Source organism: Lycorma delicatula, chromosome 13, assembly GCF_047948215.1.
Source record: "Lycorma delicatula isolate Av1 chromosome 13, ASM4794821v1, whole genome shotgun sequence".
Taxonomy (NCBI): domain Eukaryota; kingdom Metazoa; phylum Arthropoda; class Insecta; order Hemiptera; family Fulgoridae; genus Lycorma; species Lycorma delicatula.
Genome location: NC_134467.1, coordinates 31,075,001 through 31,096,722, shown reverse-complemented (window position 1 = coordinate 31,096,722; position 21,722 = coordinate 31,075,001). Strand labels below are relative to the sequence as shown.

The window sequence follows — 21,722 nt, the reverse complement described above, 5'->3', positions numbered from 1 at the left end:
ATAATTTTTTTAGTATTCATTCATAATTCTCTCAGAATTATCCCTATTCGCAATCCTACCCTACTAAGGGCATTTGTATGAGTGTCTGTCTGTCCGTACGTACCCCTTAGCTTAGCACTGGAATGTACCGATCACTAGGGAAAAATTCCGATTTGTTCGTACATGTCTCGTGGTAGTCAGTTGTATACTTGTTATATTATTATAAATCGATATATCGCACATACATCGATACACACACAAAATATATATCTATATAAATAAAAAAGTAAATGTTCGTTTGTACAAAATCTTAAATCTCCGAAAGTTCTTCACCGATTGCTTTAAAATTTTGACACAACGTTACATTCTAATACGCGCGTGTTTTTATATATATACTATTTACATACCTCTCTTTTTTCTGTTTAGCCTCCGGTAACTACCATTTAGATAATTCTTCAGAGGATGAATGAGGATGATATGTATGAGTGTAAATGAAGTGTAGTCTTGTACATTCTCAGTTCGACCATTCCTGAGATGTGTGGTTAATTGAAAACTATTTACATACCTAAGATGTCACACCTAAGACAGGTAAAAACATGTTTTTTTAAACAGCGCTATCTGTTGTACGTAAAAGCAACATACGCTATACTAAATATTTTACGATTCCATTTCAATGTTTTCGATATGTGTGTCCGCTATAGACTAAAAAACTACTGGACCGATTTACACGCGGGGAATAAGGGGAAAAAGAAAAAACAGAATAGGGAAAAATCGAAAAAGGCAAAAGGAAGAATGTAAAAAGGGAAAAACGGGGAAACGGGAAAAGTAAATGAAAGGGAAGAAGAGAAATGAAAGGGAAAATGGAAGGAGAAAGGGAATATGGTATAAATGAAAATGGTGAAAAGGGGGAAAATGAAAGGAGAAAAGGGAAACGTTAAATTTTGTGAAGTTCCGTAATGTACATTTTGTTAATGTTTTATCAAACGTTCATTTGTGTTCATTTAATCTATATATATACTCAAATCTAGCAATAGCAAAGTATTGCCGGGTATAATAGTTAATAAAAAATGTTTTATTTATGTGATTGTTTTTCATCATAAATTAATGAACTATAAGCAAAAAGTAGATACCGGAATGTACCGATCACTAGCGGAAAATCCCGATACGTTATTATCAATTTCTAGAGTTAAATTTCCAAGTAAACTTTCGTTATATCAATTTTCATCATTTAAAAAAAAAAAATATTTAGGTAATCAATTTTTGACCCCTAACAATCTATTTCCGAGACACCGCTCGCTAGGGAACCTGCTCGGAGGGCTTGCTACTGCAGCTAGTTACTGAATAAAATAAATTGTTCAGAAAAAAGGTATGTTCCCAGAATTAAGTTTTTTTTTCTTTTTAAATCATGAAAGCGATTGTTCAAGAAATACATTACCCTCATCCTAACGAAGTCCAGCTATTTCATCATGTCACATTTTTTGGATCATAATTGGCTGTGAATTACAGTTTGAGGGTTAGGCATAGCTATCGTATAAATATATATTTTCTTTTTTTTTTTTTGTCTTCAGTCATTTGACTGGTTTGATGCAGCTCTCCAAGATTTCCTATCTAGTGCTAGTCGTTTCATTTCAGTATACCCTCTACATCCTACATCCCCAACAATTTGTTTTACATACTCCAAACGTGGCCTGCCTACACAATTTTTCCCTTCTACCTGTCCTTCCAATATTAAAGCGACTATTCCAGGATGCCTTAGTATGTGGCCTATAAGTCTGTCTCTTCTTTTAACTATATTTTTCCAAATGCTACTTTATTCATCTATTTGCCGCAATACCTCTTCATTTGTCACTTTATCCACCCATCTGATTTTTAACATTCTCCTATAGCACCACATTTCAAAAGCTTCTAATCTTTTCTTCACAGCTACTCCGATTGTCCAAGTTTCACTTCCATATAAAGCGACACTCCAAACATACACTTTCAAAAATCTTTTCCTGACATTTAAATTCATTTTTGATGTAAACAAATTATATTTCTTACTGAAGGCTCGTTTAGCTTGTGCTATTCGGTATTTTATATCGCTCCTGCTTCGTCCATCTTTAGTAATTTTACTTCCCAAATAACAAAATTCTTCTACCTCCATAATCTTTTCTCCTCCTATTTTCACATTCAGTGGTCCATCTTTTTTATTTCTACTACATTTCACTACTTTTGTTTTGTTCTTGTTTATTTTCATGCGATAGTTCTTGCGTTGGACTTCATCTATGCCGTTCATTGTTTCTTCTAAATCCTTTTTACTCTCGGCTAGAATTACTATATCATCAGAAAATCGTAGCATCTTTATCTTCTCACCTTGTACTGTTACTCCGAATCTAAATTGTTCTTTAACATCATTAACTGCTAGTTCCATGTAAAGATTAAAAAGTAATGGAGATAGGGAACATCCTTGTCGGACTCCCTTTCTTATTAGGGCTTCTTTCTTATGTTCTTCAATTGTTATTGTTGCTGTTTGGTTCCTGTACATGTTAGCAATTGTTCTTCTATCTCTATATTTGAACCCTAATTTTTTTAAAATGCTGAACATTTTATTCCAATCTACGTTATCGAAAGCCTTTTCTAGGTCTATAAACGCCAAGTATGTTGGTTTGTTTTTCTTTAATCTTCCTTCTACTATTAATCTGAGGCCTAAAATTGCTTCCCTTGTCCCTATACTTTATATAAATATATATATATATATATATATATATATATATACAAAAGAGTGGTCGGTCCATGAGGAAGGGTAAATATGTCAGAAAACGTCTTATGTCCTATGTCTGAAAACAATTTGTTATCGAGTTACGACTACCGTAAAATTTGGCGTGGATTTCATTTTCCCCGCTGAAATAAGGTCGTACTGAAAATTTTTAAGGTTAAATTTGATAGTTTTTTATTTTTTTTTACCTGGAAAATCTAATAAAATAGTTCTCAGAACAGTATATCTCATAGTTATCATGATATGCAAGGTAATACGGAAAAATTCATTGATGAAAAACACGTTTTTTGGTTTGTTAAAAGACTAACAAATGCGTAAATTTTATTGAGAATTTAATTTTGAGAAAATTGATGTAATAAAGGTATGGATAATTTTTCATAGGCTATAAAATTCCATTTCGATACTCTATACACAACTTTCAAACTAGGCGAGGCGATATAATCAAGCAAAGAAAAAAGTGTATGAAAAAAAATTCAGTTTCTAATATTATTAAAAATAAACCAAACATATCTTAAATTTTTTAAAAGGTTAATTATCATTGAAATAATCATTAAAGTTAATTGCAATACTTTTAATCAAAAGAAAAAAGTCGTTATATTAATAATATACTATTTTATTTAAAAGTTACTGAATTCAAAACCGAATTTAAAGGTTCAAAAAATTATATTATCCAGATTTTATATATATATCAATGCCTTTCTTTCTGTTTAAAACAAGATCTAAATAAAACAAAATGGAAAAAAAGATCATATACTTTTTTTTAAATTTTTGTAGTGTATAAAAAATACCTGACTGGGATTCGAACCCGAGACTTTTTAGATAAATTGTTTAAACGATACCACTTATCTACTAAAATCAACGTAGTACATATTTATTTCCTTGTACAAAGTAAAGGAAGTATTCTGATCGTAAAAAATTTCGGTTTTCAGATTTCAACGGAAATATCCATTTTGACCATCCCTGGATCCATTTTGACTAGTTTCGGCGTTACGCCTGTATGTACGTATGTTTCTTGCATAATTCAAAAACGATTAGTCTTAAAATATTGAAATTTTGGATTTAGGACTGCACAACTAGATGTTAATAGTTGTGCACCGCCCTTTTTGATTGCAATCGAGTGAATCAAATTGTTCAAAAAAGCTCAAATCCAAATAATTTGGATTTTGGAGTTTTTCTTAACTGCAGTAATAAGCCCTTATTGAGAGGTTTTCAACGATACATCATATGTGCTAGTTATTTTAATTGGTTCCAAAGTTATAGCCAAATAAAATTTTAATTAATGAAATAATTCGATCTTACAAGGGGAAGGCACATTGGTTCGATCAGATTTCATCTCATTTCTTGTTGTTAATTTTTTTTTTCATTTAAATATAATGATTTATTAATAATTATAAACCTATGATTGTAAAAAAACGTTTTACGATAAATAATATTTCAATATTAACAATAAAAAAAAAAATTATAAACTATCAAAAGTTATTAAAGAAATAAAATTTCATGTAATATTCATTAAAAAAAAAAAAAAAAAAATATGTGTATGTAATTTAATAGGGGTACAAGGTTTTCATGTGGTGTCCACATCAAATTTTTTTTGTCTTCATTCATTTAACTGGTTTAATGCAGCTATCCAAAATTCCCTATCTAGTGCCAGATGTTCCATTTCTCCCTACATTCTACATACCTAAGAATTTGTTTAACACAATTTCAAAACGTCGTCTGTCCGCACAATTTTTTCGATCTACTTGTTCCTCAAATATCGAAGCGAATATTCCAGAATGTTTTAAGATTTGGCTTAAGAGTCTATCTCTTCTTCTAGCGATTATTCTCCAAGTAGTTCTTTCTTCATCAATTTACCACAAAACCTCTTCATTTATCACTTTATCCACCCTACCGATTTTTAAAATTCTCCTTTAGCACCATGAAAGTCTAGATTTATTAATATGCTCTCTTTCTTTTTCCTGTTTAGCCTCCGGTAACTACCGTTTAGATAATTCTTCAGAGGATGATATGTATGAGTGTAAATGAAGTGTAGTCTTGTACATTCTCAGTTAGACTATTCCTGAAATGCGTGGTTAATTGAAACCCAACCACCAAAGAACACCGGTATCCATGATTGATTTAGTATTCAAATCCGTGTAAAAATAACTGGCTTTACTAGGACTTGAACGCTGGAACTCCTGGCTTCCAAATCAGCTGATCTGAGAAGACGCGTTCATCACTAGACCAACTCGGTGGGTTATTAATATGCTCAAAAAAATGTATACACACTTTAAAATAGAATGGTTTATTCTATTAAATAAAAATAGCTCCGACCAAGGGGCCTCCCGAGTAGGTCGGTTCACGCTTCGCTCACGTAACCAGCTTCTTTAGTTCGTTATTCCCGTCTAGCCAGGGGGCTCTGGACCCTGGACTCCCCGTAGTGTTAGTTACCCACAGAGTTGTAAGAATAATACTGATAAATATCAATTAAATTATTCAGGCTTTACAGAAACCTGAAAAAGAAACTAAATTACAAAAAAAAACTATGATTAAAAGTACACAGATTTTTGACTTGGAAAACTTCACGACTTTTCTGTTTGACGGAGATGTAATAATGAAGTAAAAAGATTAATTTTTATTTCTTTAATTGAAAATTTCAACTCGAAGGGGGCTAGAACTTTGAGTTATAGCTTCAAACCTTCCTGGAATAACAGAAATATATTCTGCGAATTTGAAAACAATCAGTCAGTTGGTTCTTTCATGATGCGCGAACGTACAAACAGTCAAACAGACAATCTCTCACTTTTATATATAAGTTATATATTAAAAAAAATAAATTGAATGAATCTACAAAGTAATAATGTAGTAAATTGAAATTCAAGAAATTTAATGCATAAATTTTCTTTTATAATATTAGTAGAAGGATGAAAGAAATAAGTTTTAAAAATAGTATGAAAGTAAATTTATTTTGCCTGGGAATCACAATTATGTTGTCCATCAGATGGTTCCAAAAATGAGATATGGAGAAATCAATTTAAAACCCTCAATTAAATTTTTTCTATATTCTACAGATTTAATTAAAAAAAAACAAACACAAAAAATGAATATAGAATACACAAAATTTCCAATTTAATTCCTGTCACATATCCCAGAACGAAATTGAATGTCAAAAACACGTAATTTAAAATCATTATTAATGATAATCCGCGAGTGTTTAATTAAAAATTTCACTGAAAAAAAAAATAATTATAAAAGAAAAATCAATATTTATTGAAATTAAAATTATATTGATGGCGAGTTACAAAATATACAGAAAGTAATTCACGATGAAAAATATTATATAAACTTTTTAATCTTTACATGGAACTAGCAGTTAATGATGTTAAAGAAAAATTTAGATTCGGAGTAACAGTACAAGGTGAAAAGATAAAGATGCTACGATTTGCTGATGATATAGTAATTTTAGCCGAGAGTAAAAAGGATTTATAAGAAACAATGAATGGCATAGATGAAGTCCTACGCAAGAACTATCGCATGAAAATAAACAAGAACAAAACAAAAGTAATGAAATGTAGTAGAAATAACAAAGATGGACCGCTGAATGTGAAAATAGGAGGAGAAAAGATTATGGAGGTAGAAGAATTTTGTTATTTGGGAAGTAAAATTACTAAAGATGGACGTAGCAGGAGCGATATAAAATGCCGAATAGCACAAGCTAAACGAGCCTTCAGTAAGAAATATAATTTTTTTACATCAAAAATTAATTTAAATGTCAGGAAAAGATTTTTGAAAGTATATGTTTGGAGTGTCGCTTTATATGGAAGTGAAACTTGGACGATCGGAGTATCTGAGAAGAAAAGATTAGAAGATTTTGAAATGCGGTGCTATAGGTGAATGTTAAAAATCAGATGCGTGGATAAAGTGACAAATGAAGAGGTATTGCGGCAAATAGATGAAGAAAGAAGCATTTGGAAAAATATAGTTAAAAGAAGAGACAGACTTATAGGCCACACACTAAGGCATCCTGGAATAGTCGCTTTAATATTGGAAGGACAGGTAGAAGGGAAAAATTGTGTAGGGAGGCCACGTTTGGAATATGTAAAACAAATTGTTAGGGATGTAGGATGTAGAAGGTAGACTGATATGAAACGGCTAACACTAGATAGGGAATCTTGGAGAGCTGCAACAAACCAGTCAAATGACTGAAGACAAAAAAAAAAAATATATAGAATTTGTTAAAAATATTTTTTTTCGAAATTCCTACGTTTGCATTTAGTTTCTATGGACTTTATTCTAGTCATTTTACTCAGAATCAAACTCTCTACAATTTCTCTTTTGAAATTTTTTGTTTTGAGGCAGGAGATTAATTCTTTTAAACATTGTTTAAAAAAAAAAATACATAGAAATAAATTTTTATCTTTGAAGATTTGAAAAATATATATTTTTTGTATAATTTTATATATATATTTTTTTCAATAAAAAAATATTTATTTACTTGCTATAATTTTTGTCTCTTATTTAGCTATTTCATCATAAATGTAAGTTTAAATTTAAATTTTAAAAAACATACTTTATCAAAAATATAATAAATTAAATATTAATATCAATAAAAAGAAATTTAATACGTATCATAAACTTAAAGTAACTGGGAAAAATAATCACACACACACACACACACACACACACACACACACACACACACACACACACACACACACACACACACACACACACACACACACACACACACACACACACACACACACACACACACACACACACACACACAGAGAGAGAGAGAGAGAGAGAGAGAGAGAGAGAGAGAGAGAGAGAGAGAGAGAGAGAGAGAGAGAGAGAGAGAGAGAGAGAGAGAGAGAGAGAGAGAGAGAGAGAGAGAGAGAGAGAGAGAGAGAGAGAGAGAGAGAGAGAGAGAGAGAGAGAGAGAGAGAGAGAGAGAGAGAGAGAGAGAAGAGGTATTGCGGCAAATATATGAAGAAAGAAGCATTTGGAAAAATATAGTTAAAAGAAGATACAGACTTATAGGCCACATACTAAGGCATCCTGGAATAGTCGCTTTAATATTGGAAGGACAGGTAGAAGGAAAACATTGTGTAGGCAGGCCACGTTTGAAATATGTAAAACAAATTGTTAGGAAGTAGAGGGTATACTGAAATGAAACGACTAGCACTAGATAGGGAATCTTTGAGAGCTGCATCAAACCAGTCAAATGACTGAGACAAAAAAAAAAAAAAAAAACTTTTACGAGACATTTTACTGGTGACAAATGATAAAATCAAAAATTTTAAAAAACCTACAAAGCCGTTTTAAAGAAACAAATCTTCTGCAGCGTCTCCTGGTGGCTTATAACCGTAAAAATAATCTAAAAATATGCTCTTTGGTAATACTTGTGTAATGCAAAAAATCGCATTCAAATCGGTCCAGTAGTTTTTGAGGAGAATGGTAACAGACAAACAGACAACCTCTTACCTTAAACGCATATACCGTTCCGTTCTGTCATGGGTAAAATTAAATAACAAAGTTCATATAAATATAGGTTCGTTAGCGAGTGCCATCTATTGAAAGAATTTACCTTGATTTCTGAGACTTCGGTAAAATTTAGCCGTTCTATAATTCATGGAATTCAAAATAAGGCAAAATTTAGTGATTTTCAGATAAATTTCACTTGAACAAATCAACTTTATTTTTAGTTATTTCTAAGTTGTCTGGGGTAAAATCTAAAAGATTCGGGTCGAAAAACACAGCATTTTATTTATGTCGTAAAATAATTTTTTTTTTAAAGGATAATAAACATTTAAAAATTAAAAAACAAAAATGAATGGAATTTACTCATTAATACAGTGTTTCCCAACCATTCAGTATACATTTCGTTCAGTTGTCCATCTCCAGCCTGTGGAAAAGGCTGCAGAGCCTTTCGATGGATGCATGGCAGCTGGAATGGAATACCACGACTAAGAAAAGATCCTTGTATAAATTTATACAGGATCTGTGGGGATGGTATTCCCCGAGCTCATTTTTAAGGGCGAAGGGTGCCCAAGTGCAAATCAACCTAATCAATGTCTGGTTCCGTCTGGTAGCTGATGAGCTGCGCGTCTAAGTGGAAGTCTAATGAAATATAACCTGATGTTTGACTGCACTGGTCTTGGGGGAGGGGCAGAGACCGGGCCACCTGGAACTTAGAGGTCAAGGGGAAAATTGGCCACTCACAAGCGGCGAGTCAATGTGACGAAAGCAGCATTGTCGGACCGTGTGGGAGTTCCTTGATGCGGTTGCTATGTTCAACCTACATCAGCAGGTTACTTAAGGGAAAGAATTCTAAAGCATTGCTGTGGGAAGCTAACCTTGAGATATATGGCTGACCACCAGCCAATTAAGGCTTCAAGCGCTTAAATATGGTGGACAGGTAATTTCTGGCATTCAGCGACCTAGGCGTGGCAGCGAATTGCTGTTTAGACGAAATAAATTTTAATTTATTGATGTCATATTTATTTTTAGTAGTTGACGGGGTGCACCTACCCATTTTAGCAAATATATGACAAGTGAGCGGTTGGGACACATAAGTCAGTAGTGTATGGGACCTCACTTATCCCCCATTCACGCGGTTAGGTGTGTCTAAAGAGTTACTTTTTTTTTGTTCTTGAAATAATAACATAAAATTAGGGATACAAAAGATGAGAGAAACATTTTTTAAATAATAATCATGAAATTAATATACTTAAATATAAAATATTATTTTAAAACTTTCGTTTTAAAACGAAAGTAATGTATGTAGTATAACAATGATGGACCACTCAATGTAAAAATAGGAAGATAAAAGATTACGGAGGTAGACGAATTTTTTTGTTTGGGAAGTAGAATTACTTAAGATGGACGAAGCAGGAGCGATATAAAATTCTGAATAGCATAGACGAAACGAGCCTTCAGTTAGAAATATAATTTGTTTATATCAAAAATTAATTTAAACATCAGGAAAAGATTTTCCTGATGTTACATTTTCCTGGATGTTAATACGATTAACTTCCAGGAAAGTACCACAGTCCATTAAATTTTGATAAACGAATTGGACATAAAAAAAAATTTTGTGTAAAATTTGTTCCAAGAAACTTCACTGTTGAACAGAAAAAAAGCAGGGTGGAAGTGTGCCGCGATCTTCTAGGGCGAATTGGAACTGATCCTGATTTGTTAAAAAATGTTATTCCTGGTAATGAATCTTGGATTTTTGAGTACGAACCAGAAAAAAAAACGCCCGAGCAAGAAGTGGCACACTTCAAACTCAATACGTCCCAAAAATAAGCAAATCAAAACCATGCTAATTTTTTTCTTCGATAGTAATGACATTGTCCATAATAAGTTTTTGTCTACAGTACAGACTGTAAATCAATATGTTTACCCGAAAATTCTTAAAAGATTACGGAAAAGAGTTGCTCGCGTGAAACCGGCCATCAAAGACAACTGGTTGCTGTATCATAACAAGGCATCTTATCACACTTCACTCACAATTAATGAGTTTTTGGCAAAGAAAAACATTTTTGTAGTTTCTCAACCACCTTATTCACCTGATTTGAGCCGAGTTTTTCCTGTCCACGACTTTAAAAAAACACCTCAAAGGACACCATTCTGGAACAGTAGAAAAAAAGAAAAAAAATGTAACCGAATATCTGGAGGTTACTCCGGATTCTGATTTCCAACGCTGTTATAAAGAGTGGGAAGCCCGTTTGAAGCGCTGCGTGAAACTATTTTGAAGGTGTTAGAGTCCATGTATAATCGGATTGTAAATAAAAAATTTTTCTTAACCTGTCTCATTATTTTATTTACAGACCTTGTATATATAGTGTATTTATTTTTTTAAGAGTAAGCGATTTTTTTTTTTTTTAGCAAAAATTGCAGATGTACGAGTAGTATTGTAGATTTTTCAATCAGAGGTTAAACGTGCGAGTGTACAATGCAATCGAATTAACTTAACGATAGTTGCCTACCAATCACGGAGCTGTATACTATCCATTCTAAATAAATCTTTTTAACACACTCCATATACACCATATTAAAAATATATAAATCTAACATTATTGAAAGATTAAAAACAAAAAAAAAAACCATTTCTTATGTAAATCCTTGCACGGAACAACATATATTTTTACAATATTAAAAAATGTTATTATCAAATAAATTAATGAAAATATAATTTAAAAAAAAAATTACTTACGTGTAGTGTCGTATTTAATTCCATTTAATTCTTCAAAACATGGTAATGAGGCTCTTATACCTGGTGGGGTAGGTGGCCAACAAAGTAATGAATCCCAGCTACGAGGACATCTGGGAGGAAGTGGTGCTATCATTGCCAATTCTATGTCTTTGTGAATTTTTATCATACATTCTACTTCCTGAAAAAAAAAAAAAAATATATATAGAAAACAAAAAATTATAAATAAATAAGTAAAAGATAATATTGATTTCCCTTCTAGATAGCGTTATATTTCTAGATCGGTCCAATTTAGGTATATATGCGGTTTTCACCGGATCTTGACGTTTTAACAAGTAAGAAAACAAAAAAATGGAATGAAAATTTTCCGGATATTAATATAAATCACCTTATATCTCCAGAACTACTGGACCGATTTTTTTAATCAAAAGTGGTCAGCTTACTTCTATATATGGAGCATTGATGCCATTAGATTTTCAACTTAAAAGGTCAAGGGGGCGAGACTGTAGAAAAAGGTCACCCTCGTTATTCCGAGATTTCGTTTTATTAAGATCCAATTTTTCTTAGGCGCATTAGTTAATAATTAAAAAATAACAATATTTCCAAAAAGGTTTTTTTAAAATTGAACCCCTACCCCAAAAAAATTGTGCTGTAGTCATCTCCTATATTGTGACGTCACTGGTAAGTGGTAGAATCAAATAAATGAATAACATTTAAAGTGTAAAAAAAAAAAATTCGGTTTGGCTGGGTCTCAAAATCGACCGCCCGGATAATTCGGTATCTAGTGCGTTAAACCTCGCGGCTACACCGGTCTGCTGACCATACAAACAAAATTTGTTCTATGCAAGTTGTGAAATTATATTAGTTTAGTTAGTGCCGACTGTCGCCGCTAGTACCGCCACATCCGCGTATATTAAATACGGTATGCGCGTGCGCTTTAGTTAGAATTATTGAATTAAATAAACGAAAAAATATAATATTTTAAAAAAATGATAAATGTTTTAAATTAAGTGGTGTTTGTGTGTGTATGTATGTGTGTGTGTGTGTGTGTGTGTGTGTGTGTGTGTGTGTGTGTGTGTGTGTGTGTGTTGTGTGTCAAAAACCAACTACACGGTATTGTTTTTTTTACTGTAATTTATTTAAAAAAATATCCTGCCAAAATTTCACAAAAAAATCATAATGGCTGGACTCTTACACAATCATGAAATTATAAAAAAAAGATTTTTGAGACATAAAGTTACGTTGACTTTTACAACTAAATATGACTAATCTTTATTCAATAAGAAATTTAAAAAAAAATAATAACCATTTATCTAAATGGAATTATGTCCTTAGAAGATATTTTCGAAATTATTTTTTTAAATATTTCTTCAGTTAGGTAATATTAGAATTATTAGTCTTTGTTATAAATTTAATAATAAATTATAAATATGTATTATACAGTTGTTAGTTCAAATTTTTTCCACTGTATGGTAGCGCTGAATGGTTATAGTGAGTTTCTAACATTATTCTTTATATATATATATATATATATATTTCATTAAATTATTTTTTATACAGCCTATAAACCAATCGGTGATTAGAAAAAAAGAAAAATCCAGTGAAAATTGAATTTCATTCTTTCGTAATTTAATACAATGACCCCGACTTTTTTTTTTTTTAAAAAGTAGAAAGTACTTGAATAGAAATTTAGACTTGAGCACGCGAAGGCGCACACGTGCACTCACAAATAGTGATCCTTTTATACGTTCCAGTCCAATATTGGTAATGCAACAACTTTACTTGTAACAAATTTATCCACTTTATATCCCCACCAGTTTTTTTTTCAATCTGAAAACTTTCACTAATGATTTTTTATACAAATTTTCTTGTAATATTATCATATCATAACTAATATATATATATATATATATATATATATATATATATATATATTTACATTTTATTTAAAAAATCTGATGTGGACACCCAATGATTTCCTTTTACGCCTATTAAATTACATATATACATTTTTTTTTTTTGAAATGAAAAATACATAAAATTATATTTTTTCATATTTTCTTTTTCTTTTTATAATTTATTGTAAAACTTATTACAACCAGTGGTTAATAATTATTAATAAATCAATATACGTAAATTAAAAAAAAATACTGTTAAAAAAAAGGAAATGAAGTCTGATTCGTACCAATGTTCCCCTTATCAGATCCAAATACCGGGTGTCCCATATAAAACGCAACCCAACCTTATATTGGTAGGTATTGAAATAATAAAAAGGCATGTGTAAATGTAAATGGAATTTTTATTATTACCATCCATTACCTGACATTTAGACTAAATGTTGGAAGTGGCCGCCATCTCAATTCTTTTTACAGCGTTTCTTGCAACTTTTTTCAAAGTTTGTGGCCGGATATTTAATATTAATATTGACTTGTTTAATATTGACTTTCAATTGTTCAAGTATTCGTGGTTTGTTGCTATAGGCTTTTTCTTTGAGGTAATCCCTTAGAAAAAAATCCGCCGCAGTCAAATCTAGAGATCTTGGTGGCCACAAGCCTCGACCGATAACACGATTACCAAAGAATTCCTCGACGAAATCAGAAGTTGAACCTGCGTAGTGCGATGTCGCACCGTCATGTTGTAGCCGGCAGTGTCTGTTTTCCTCTTCCAAGACTGCGATGAACCGAAATAAAATATCCTGATATCGTTCTGCATTAATGGTGTACTCGAAAAAAATAGGACCGATTATTTTCTTCCGCGATATCACGCACCACACGCCGAACTTCTGCGGGTGTAATTGTTTTTCGTGATAAACGTGGAGATTTTCAGCACTCAAAATTTTACTGTTTTGCAGGTTTACGTAGCCATCCAAATGAAACCGTGCTTCATCTGTGATAAATAACGAATCCATAACGTTAATTCCCTCGCGCAGAAATCGACGGAACCGTTGACAATATTGTAGCTGTTTTTCTTTATCGGGCTCAAGAAGTCGATGAACCGTTTGAATGCGATAAGGACGTAATTGTAATCGTTTGATCGCCCGATGAACGACTGATTTAGACAAATTAATTTCAGCAGACAAACGTGTGATCGATTTATTTGGCGAGGCGAGTAATCGGTCTTTGATTTCGGCGACTGTATCTGTATTCAACACCGACGCAGATCTTTTGCGTTCCTTGTTATTAACAGAACCGGTCTATCGAAATTTTGCGACTAACCTTAATACTGATGTTTTGTTAGGAGCCGGTTTATCTGGGTACTTATGGCGAAACAAATCCTGCAACTGCAACCACTGATTTCGTACTGAAGTACGACTCGACAATGAAAACACGTTCATCTAGCGAAAACACCATCATGTCTCTAGCAAAACACTGAACGTTATGATTGCACTGTTGTTACTATCGGTAGTGTTCTACTGCGTCGCCGCGATGTTCAGATGTTGGACGAGTCCATTTCAGTAACAAGTAGGGGAGTAAGCTTAACTTTTGAAATTTCATGGATGAGTGATTGATGGGTTGCGTTTTATATGGGACATTCTGTATTTCATGAATTAAAATTTCATTTGGCGCTCTCTGGAACCAATGAAAATAAGTACTATTTACGATATATCGTTGAAAATCTCTCAATGAGGACTCATTATTGTAGTTAAGAAAATGTCCAAAATACATTTTTTTTTTGGGGGGGATTTTCGGCTTTTTTGAAAATTTTTGGTTAAGTTGATTGTAATCCCAACTAGATGTTACAACAGTCCCAAATCCAAAATGTCTACATCCTTCGGCTAATCGTTTTTGAGCTATGCGAGATACATAAGTACGTACATACAGACGTCACGCCGAAACTAGTCAAAATAGATTTAGGATGGTCAAAATGGATACTTCCGTTGAAATCTGAAAACCCAAATTTTTTTCGCGTTACAATACTTTGTTGAACTATGTACAAGGAAGTAAAAACCATCATTCTTGAATAAGTTAATATTTATTTGAGAGATAACCAAACATCGTTGTTTAAAAAATGACGCTGGTAATTATAACCGATTAGTTATTAAAGCAGCTAATAGAGTGTATTTATAAATTCTTTAAATATGTTTCATGTGAGTATGAGGTCTGTTCAAAAAATAACCGAACTTTATTTTTTAATTTTTATTATTAATTTTACAGATTCTTAGTCCTTGTTCCATTCAAAATACTACCCAAACCTATTCACACACTTTTCCCAGTGGTGATACCTCTTCGCGAAGCAGTCCTGAATATCATCATTTTAAATACCCTTAAGGTCCTGGACGAATTTTTTTTGATGTCAACAGTCTGATAACGGCGTCCATTCATCATTGATTTTAATTTAAGAATTAAGAAAAAATCGCAAAAAGCCAAATGCGGTGAGTAAGAAGGCTAAGGGATAATAATCATCTGATTTTTGGGACAAAGCTGACGAATTGACAACGCTAACTGTGCAGGCAAATTGTTGTGGTGAAGGAATCATCACAATTCTGTTCTCTTTTTGCGGATTTATTTACGTAAACGTTGTAAAACGCCTAGATGGTACGCACGGTTCACTGTTTCACGTAGAGGCAAAAATTCAAAATGTACAATTCCATTAAAATCGAAAAATAGAGAGCGTCACTTTGATATTAGAGATGTGCTTTCCTGGGGCGTTGAGATCCTTTGCCAATCCATTTTGATGATTGAACTTTTGTCTCGTTGTCGTAGCCGTGAACCCAGTTTTCATCTACCGTTATGATCTTTCGCATCAATGTTTCATTGTCATTGATTTGTTCGTTCAAGAAGTTGCCGTACTCGATGTTCTTTCTGCTGTTTGGTCATCAAACAAGGAAGAGACGTTACTGCGATTCGATGCATGTTCTTTCAGTTAAAATGTCACGGTGTGATCCAATCGAGATCCTAACCTTTTCTCCAAGTTCTCTGACAGTCAATCGGCTATTTGCACGCACCAGATTGTTGATTTTCTGAACGCGGGTGTCATCGGTTGAATTCGAAGGCGTTCCTGGCCAAGGGTCATCTTTAATTGACTGACGACTACTTCGTAACATTGTATACGACCCAGGGCATCATCTCCAGAACTCGGTAAAAGTTGAAACATTTCCGTGATTTTTTTTTCCAGATTCACACAAAATCTTATGTTGTATACTTAAACACGTTGCTCTTTAAAAACAATAACACAAAAACTAAACGAGATATGAATAATCAAAAAGAAGTGGTTACAGAGGAGGTTATGAGGAACACAATACTACCAACCGAACGTCACTAAATATCTCCATTTTTCGTAATTAAAAATGTTCCGTTATTTTCTGAACAGACCTAGTATAAAATTAAATTAAATTAAAAGTATACTTAAAAAAGGTAGATTTTTAACACATACGTAATTGAGTCAAATCAAGTACTCCATAAATTCATCACTTAAATTATTTGTCTCGATAAACGTCGTTAATTTTTTAAAATATTCTTTAGCATCAATCCCTGATACGACTGGGAGAACAGTAGATTCATCTTTTTTTTTTAGTTTCGGCTTCGCTATCACCTGTACAACTATACCTCAGTAATAATGTCTTCATCAATCGTAATTTCTGTAGTATGAACATCGTCATCGGCTGTTGGGTAGTCATCTATTGAGTATTCTTGAAAGGCTGATTTTTTTATCGAGTTAATCAATCCTGAGAATAGTATATCGTCTATATCATGGTAATCTTCCGTTGAAATATGGGGTGGAACGGGACGGGACTTTTTAAAATACGTTACATCAAGCTCGCTTCATAAATCTGGTACCGTCTAAAACTGTCCGTTTGGAATTACTGTTTGTTTAACTGATTCTACGGTAGAGTACTGTAATTTTAAACTTAAAATTACGACTACTAAATTTTCCAGTGGGGGTAAAACAGATGAAAATTTATCTTTAATCACGCACCTCTTCAGACTTAAATCGTTTAAAATATGCTCTAGAGTTCGATGAACTTCTTTGGGCAATTTTGACGGATTATTGTTTGGTCCCAGTCTTTCCTAGAAGTTTGAAAACAGAAAACCCGAATAATTAAAATAATTATAATTGCCAACCTTTGTAATACCGCACTGAAAATTGTGCTACGTACTTTTTTTTCTTTAACTTCCAGGACCACTGTTATGTATTGTTTCAGAGGATGGTATGAATGATTTGTAGCGTGTATGAAAATTCCATGCCTGACCGGGATTCGAATCCAGGACCTCCGAAGAGGCTATCACTCGCGCCACGGAGGCCGGCTGTATTATATACTTGAATTATACGTACTCCACATCGTTCTATTACAAATCTTTTGTTCACCTTTCAGACCTGACCTGAACGAACCTAAGATGTCACAATTTTTACGTATAAATCGTACATGTATATTTCGTAAATGAAGAAATATTATTTCCCTTGTATTGAGATTAACTTTTTTTGAATTATAATATATTGAAAATGAAAATTCTTTTAATAACCAAGTTTATGATTCGTTGATACCTCGCTAATAGCGAGTTAATTTATCATTAATGAGATAGAAAACCAAACAAATCCCGGAATTAGCCCTTTACAATCAAGGTACAGCGAGCTTGTTATTTTCGGGTTCACTGTATTATTTTTCCAGATTATTAAATAACCATTCCCAGGAAAGTATTACAACTTTATTTTCTGATTTATTTTTTATATAGAATGACCTGTTCATTTTTTAAATTTATTACAGGAAAATTAAATTAATTTCATTTATGGTGTATTAATTTATATAATAAATAAATTTAATTTTTATAAATATCTTGAAACTTTTCTTAATTTTTTACCTACTATACCGTAAAATTAGACATTATTTTTTTTCAATCTAAACTTTTGTTAAACTGCAGGTATTTCTCGTAGGTTAAATTATCCGGTAGGAAAATCCTTCAGGAAAACAGGATGTAGCTTGCAGGATAGAGAATACATCCCGAGGGATTATATCCTGAGGGATATATCCTGCAGGAAGGTGTTTTAATTTATAAAGTTTTATATTATTGATTTTTATTATGACAAAAATAATTTTAATTATCGATTTATATTTGAAATAAAACAATTGAAGAAAATAAGAAAGAAGCCCTAATAAGAAAGGGAGTCCGACAAGGATGTTCCCTATTTCCGTTACTTTTTAATCTTTACATGGAACTAGCAGTTAATGATGTTAAAGAACAATTTAGATTCGGAGTAACAGTACAAGGTGAAAAGATAAAGATGCTACGATTTCCTGATGATATAGTAATTCTAGCCGAGAGTAAAAAGGATTTAGAAGAAACAATGAACGGCATAGATGAAGTCCTACGCAAAAACTATCGCATGAAAATAAACAAGAACAAAACAAAAGTAATGAAATGTAGTAGAAATAACAAAGATGGACCACTGAATGTGAAAATAGGAGGAGAAAAGATTATGGAGGTAGAAGAATTTTGTTATTTGGGAAGTAAAATTACTAAAGATGGACGAAGCAGGAGCGATATAAAATGCCGAATAGCACAAGCTAAACGAGCCTTCAGTAAGAAATATAATTTGTTTACATCAAAAATGAATTTAAATGTCAGGAAAAGATTTTTGAAAGTGTATGTTTGGAGTGTCGCTTTATATGGAAGTGAAACTTGGACAATCGGAGTATCTGAGAAGAAAAGATTAGAAGCTTTTGAAATGCGGTGCTATAGGAGAATGTTAAAAATCAGATGGGTGGATAAAGTGACAAATGAAGAGGTAAATAGATGAAGAAAGTAGCATTTGGAAAAATATAGTTAAAAGAAGAGACAGACTTATAGGCCACATACTAAGGCATCCTGGAATAGTCGCTTTAATATTGGAAGGACAGGTAGAAGGGAAAAATTGTGTAGGCAGGCCACGTTTGGAGTATGTAAAACAAATTGTTGGGGATGTAGGATGTAGAGGGTATACTGAAATGAAACGACTAGCACTAGATAGGGAATCTTGGAGAGCTGCATCAAACCAGTCAAATGACTGAAGACAAAAAAAAAAAAAAAAAATTTGAAATAAATTTCTATATACTTCCTGCTACAAATAACAAGTTAATGACATCAAAATTTATATAGTTAGGTCAAGCGTCTTCTTATAATAAACAAAATATATATCTTTTCTCATTATTAAGTTAATAATAAATGAAAACGTAATGTATTGTTTTAACAGTTCATTCATATATATCTTACAAAAGGAAAAGTTACTTTAAAAACGTAATTTAATATTTACTTTGTCTTTGTCTGAAGTATAATAAAATGGATGGACATAAGTGGTCACACTTTTGTTCCCCACAGAAGTACTTCCCGCTTTAAAACAACAATACGTTACTGTCTAAACCAAGAATAGTTCTAAGTACATAATTTATCACGAAATTACTTCTACCTATTTCTACGAGTAATAAAATAAAAATAAACAAAGGTAACTAAGTTCTCTTATTTCTCAGAGTTAACTCATTTCGTATTACTTTCTAATACTTTTATACTTCTTATTAACTCATTAGAAATAAATAAGAAATAAATTTAATTTCTCTTCTATTCTTATATATAATTAATCATCTACAAATATAAAATATGTTTTAACGAAATTAAATTTCCATTTCCTTTTCCCCTATCTTCCCCTTTTTTATTTTTTCTATTTTACCCTTCTTCCCTTTCTCCCTTTTTGCCCGCGCGTAAATCGGTCCAGTAGTTTTTTAGCTTATATCGAACACACCTATAAATAGAAGGTATATAAAAACACGCGCATATTCCAATGTAACGTTGTGATACAATTTCAAAGCAATCGGTAAAGAATTTCCGGAGATTCAAGAAGATTTTGAACAAACAAATATTTAATTTTGATTTACGAGTTTTTATTCATAAAGTTCATATGACGTATACTGTACGCCGCGCGACTACTTAAGTGTTAAGGGAGGTATGATGTTTTTTGTCTTTGAAACCCCATTTTTTTCACTTTTCTTGGCCAATGGTTGGTGATATCCAAAGATTTTACTTAAATAAATTTTAGGCCCTTATCCAAAGAATAGTAAGAACTTTAAACAAATTCGATATTTTACTTAATAAGAATTTTTTTTTCGAATAAACCTCCCATTTCGACCCCTCATTGTCCGGGTTTACCCATTATCGAAATCTACCGAGATTTTGGATCGTTGTATTTTATGTTCCAATTTTAAAGTGATTGGCGGAAAATTACGGCAGTTATCGTGTCCACAAGAAAGTAAAATTTATATATATATATAAACTTTTGAGCTTACGGTGGTTTTGGGGTCTGGGGGATGTGAAACGCGAAGATATGTCGAAATTTTCCGGAAGTCTAATCATGGTACCCATTACAATAGGTAGCTTTCTTATGAAATCTCCTAACAGTTAATGTTGGAATTATTGACCCATAATACCCTTATCAATAATAATACCCAATAAATAATAATTTGCCACATTAAATTTTTTCGTAAGAAATCGTTTTAATAAAATAAATTTTCATCATGATTTTTACAGTTGGTTTATCCTGTTGGAAAATTATTCGTTTAACATGAAATAATAAACAAAAAAGTTAATAAATTGATATACATTCAAAAACGCTTTTTTTGTGAATGTCGTTTACCAAAGATTTTGACCCAATTTAAGGGATATATATATATTTTTTTGGTTTTATTTAAAATTCTTCCCTGAATAATTGAAAAAAAGGATTTATTTTAATTAATTTTTAAAAAAGTTTGGGGTTTAAAATAAAAATAACAAATTATGGTTGAAAAACATAAAACATTTTATGTTTTACAAAAAATATTTTTTTTTAATAGATAAGAAACACAAAAAAAATATAGAATAACTTATATAGAATTAAATCTATATCTTATATATATCTATATCTTGTATATCTTATATTAAATTCTAATAATGTGTTAAACAATGATGGTACACCAATATATAATACGAAATGTAAAGTCGATATATTGGTGGAATATATTGAAGAGTTATACGGAGGAAATGAATTAGAAAATGGTGTTATAGATGAAGAAGAGGAAGGTGAGGAGGATAAAATGGGAGAAACAATACTGAGATCTGAATTTAAGAGCATTAAAAGATTTAAATGGCAGAAAGGCTCCTGTAAAAAACAGGATTACCTGTAGAATTACTGTGCAATGCAGGTGAGGAAGTGATTGATAGATTGTACAAACTGGTGTGTAATATTTATGAAAAAGGGGAATTTCCGTCAGCCTTTAAAAAAAGTGTTATAGTAATGATACCAAAGAAAGCAGGGGCAGATAAATGTGAAGAATACAGAACAATTAGTTTAACTAGTCATGCATCAAAAATCTTAACTAGAATTCTATAAATAAGAATTGAGGAGAGTGGAAGAAGTGTTAAGAGAAGATCAATTTGGTTTCAGATTAATAGTAGAAGGAAGATTAAAGAAAAACAAACCGACATACTTTGCGTTTATAGACCTAGAAAAGGCATTCGATAAGGTAGGGAATAAAATGTTCAGCATTTTAAAAAAGTTAGGGTTCAAATACAGAGATAGAAGAACAATTGCTAACATGTACAGGAACCAAACAGCAACAGTAATAATTGAAGAACATAAGAAAGAAGCCGTAATAAGAAAGGGAGTTCGACAAGGATGTTCCCTATTTCCATTACTTTTTAATCTTTACATGGAACTAGCAATTAATGTTGTTAAAGAACAATTTAGATTCGGAGTAACAGTACAAGGTGAAAATATAAAGATGCTACGATTTGCTGATGATATAGTAATTCTAGCCGAGAGTAAAAAGGATTTAGAAGAAACAATGAACGG

At 32.0% G+C, this 21,722-nt stretch overlaps 1 protein-coding gene across 1 annotated transcript in view; it reads right to left on the bottom strand.

Moving 5' to 3' along the window:
- The window catches only part of LOC142333875 (diuretic hormone receptor-like), a 635,861-nt gene that overhangs the window by 440,264 nt on the left and 173,875 nt on the right, over nucleotides 1-21,722 (bottom strand). Inside the window, exon 3 of the mRNA XM_075381453.1 lies at nucleotides 10,935-11,112. Coding sequence (XP_075237568.1) covers nucleotides 10,935-11,112 — 178 coding nt within the window. The remainder of the gene's footprint in view (nucleotides 1-10,934; nucleotides 11,113-21,722) is intronic.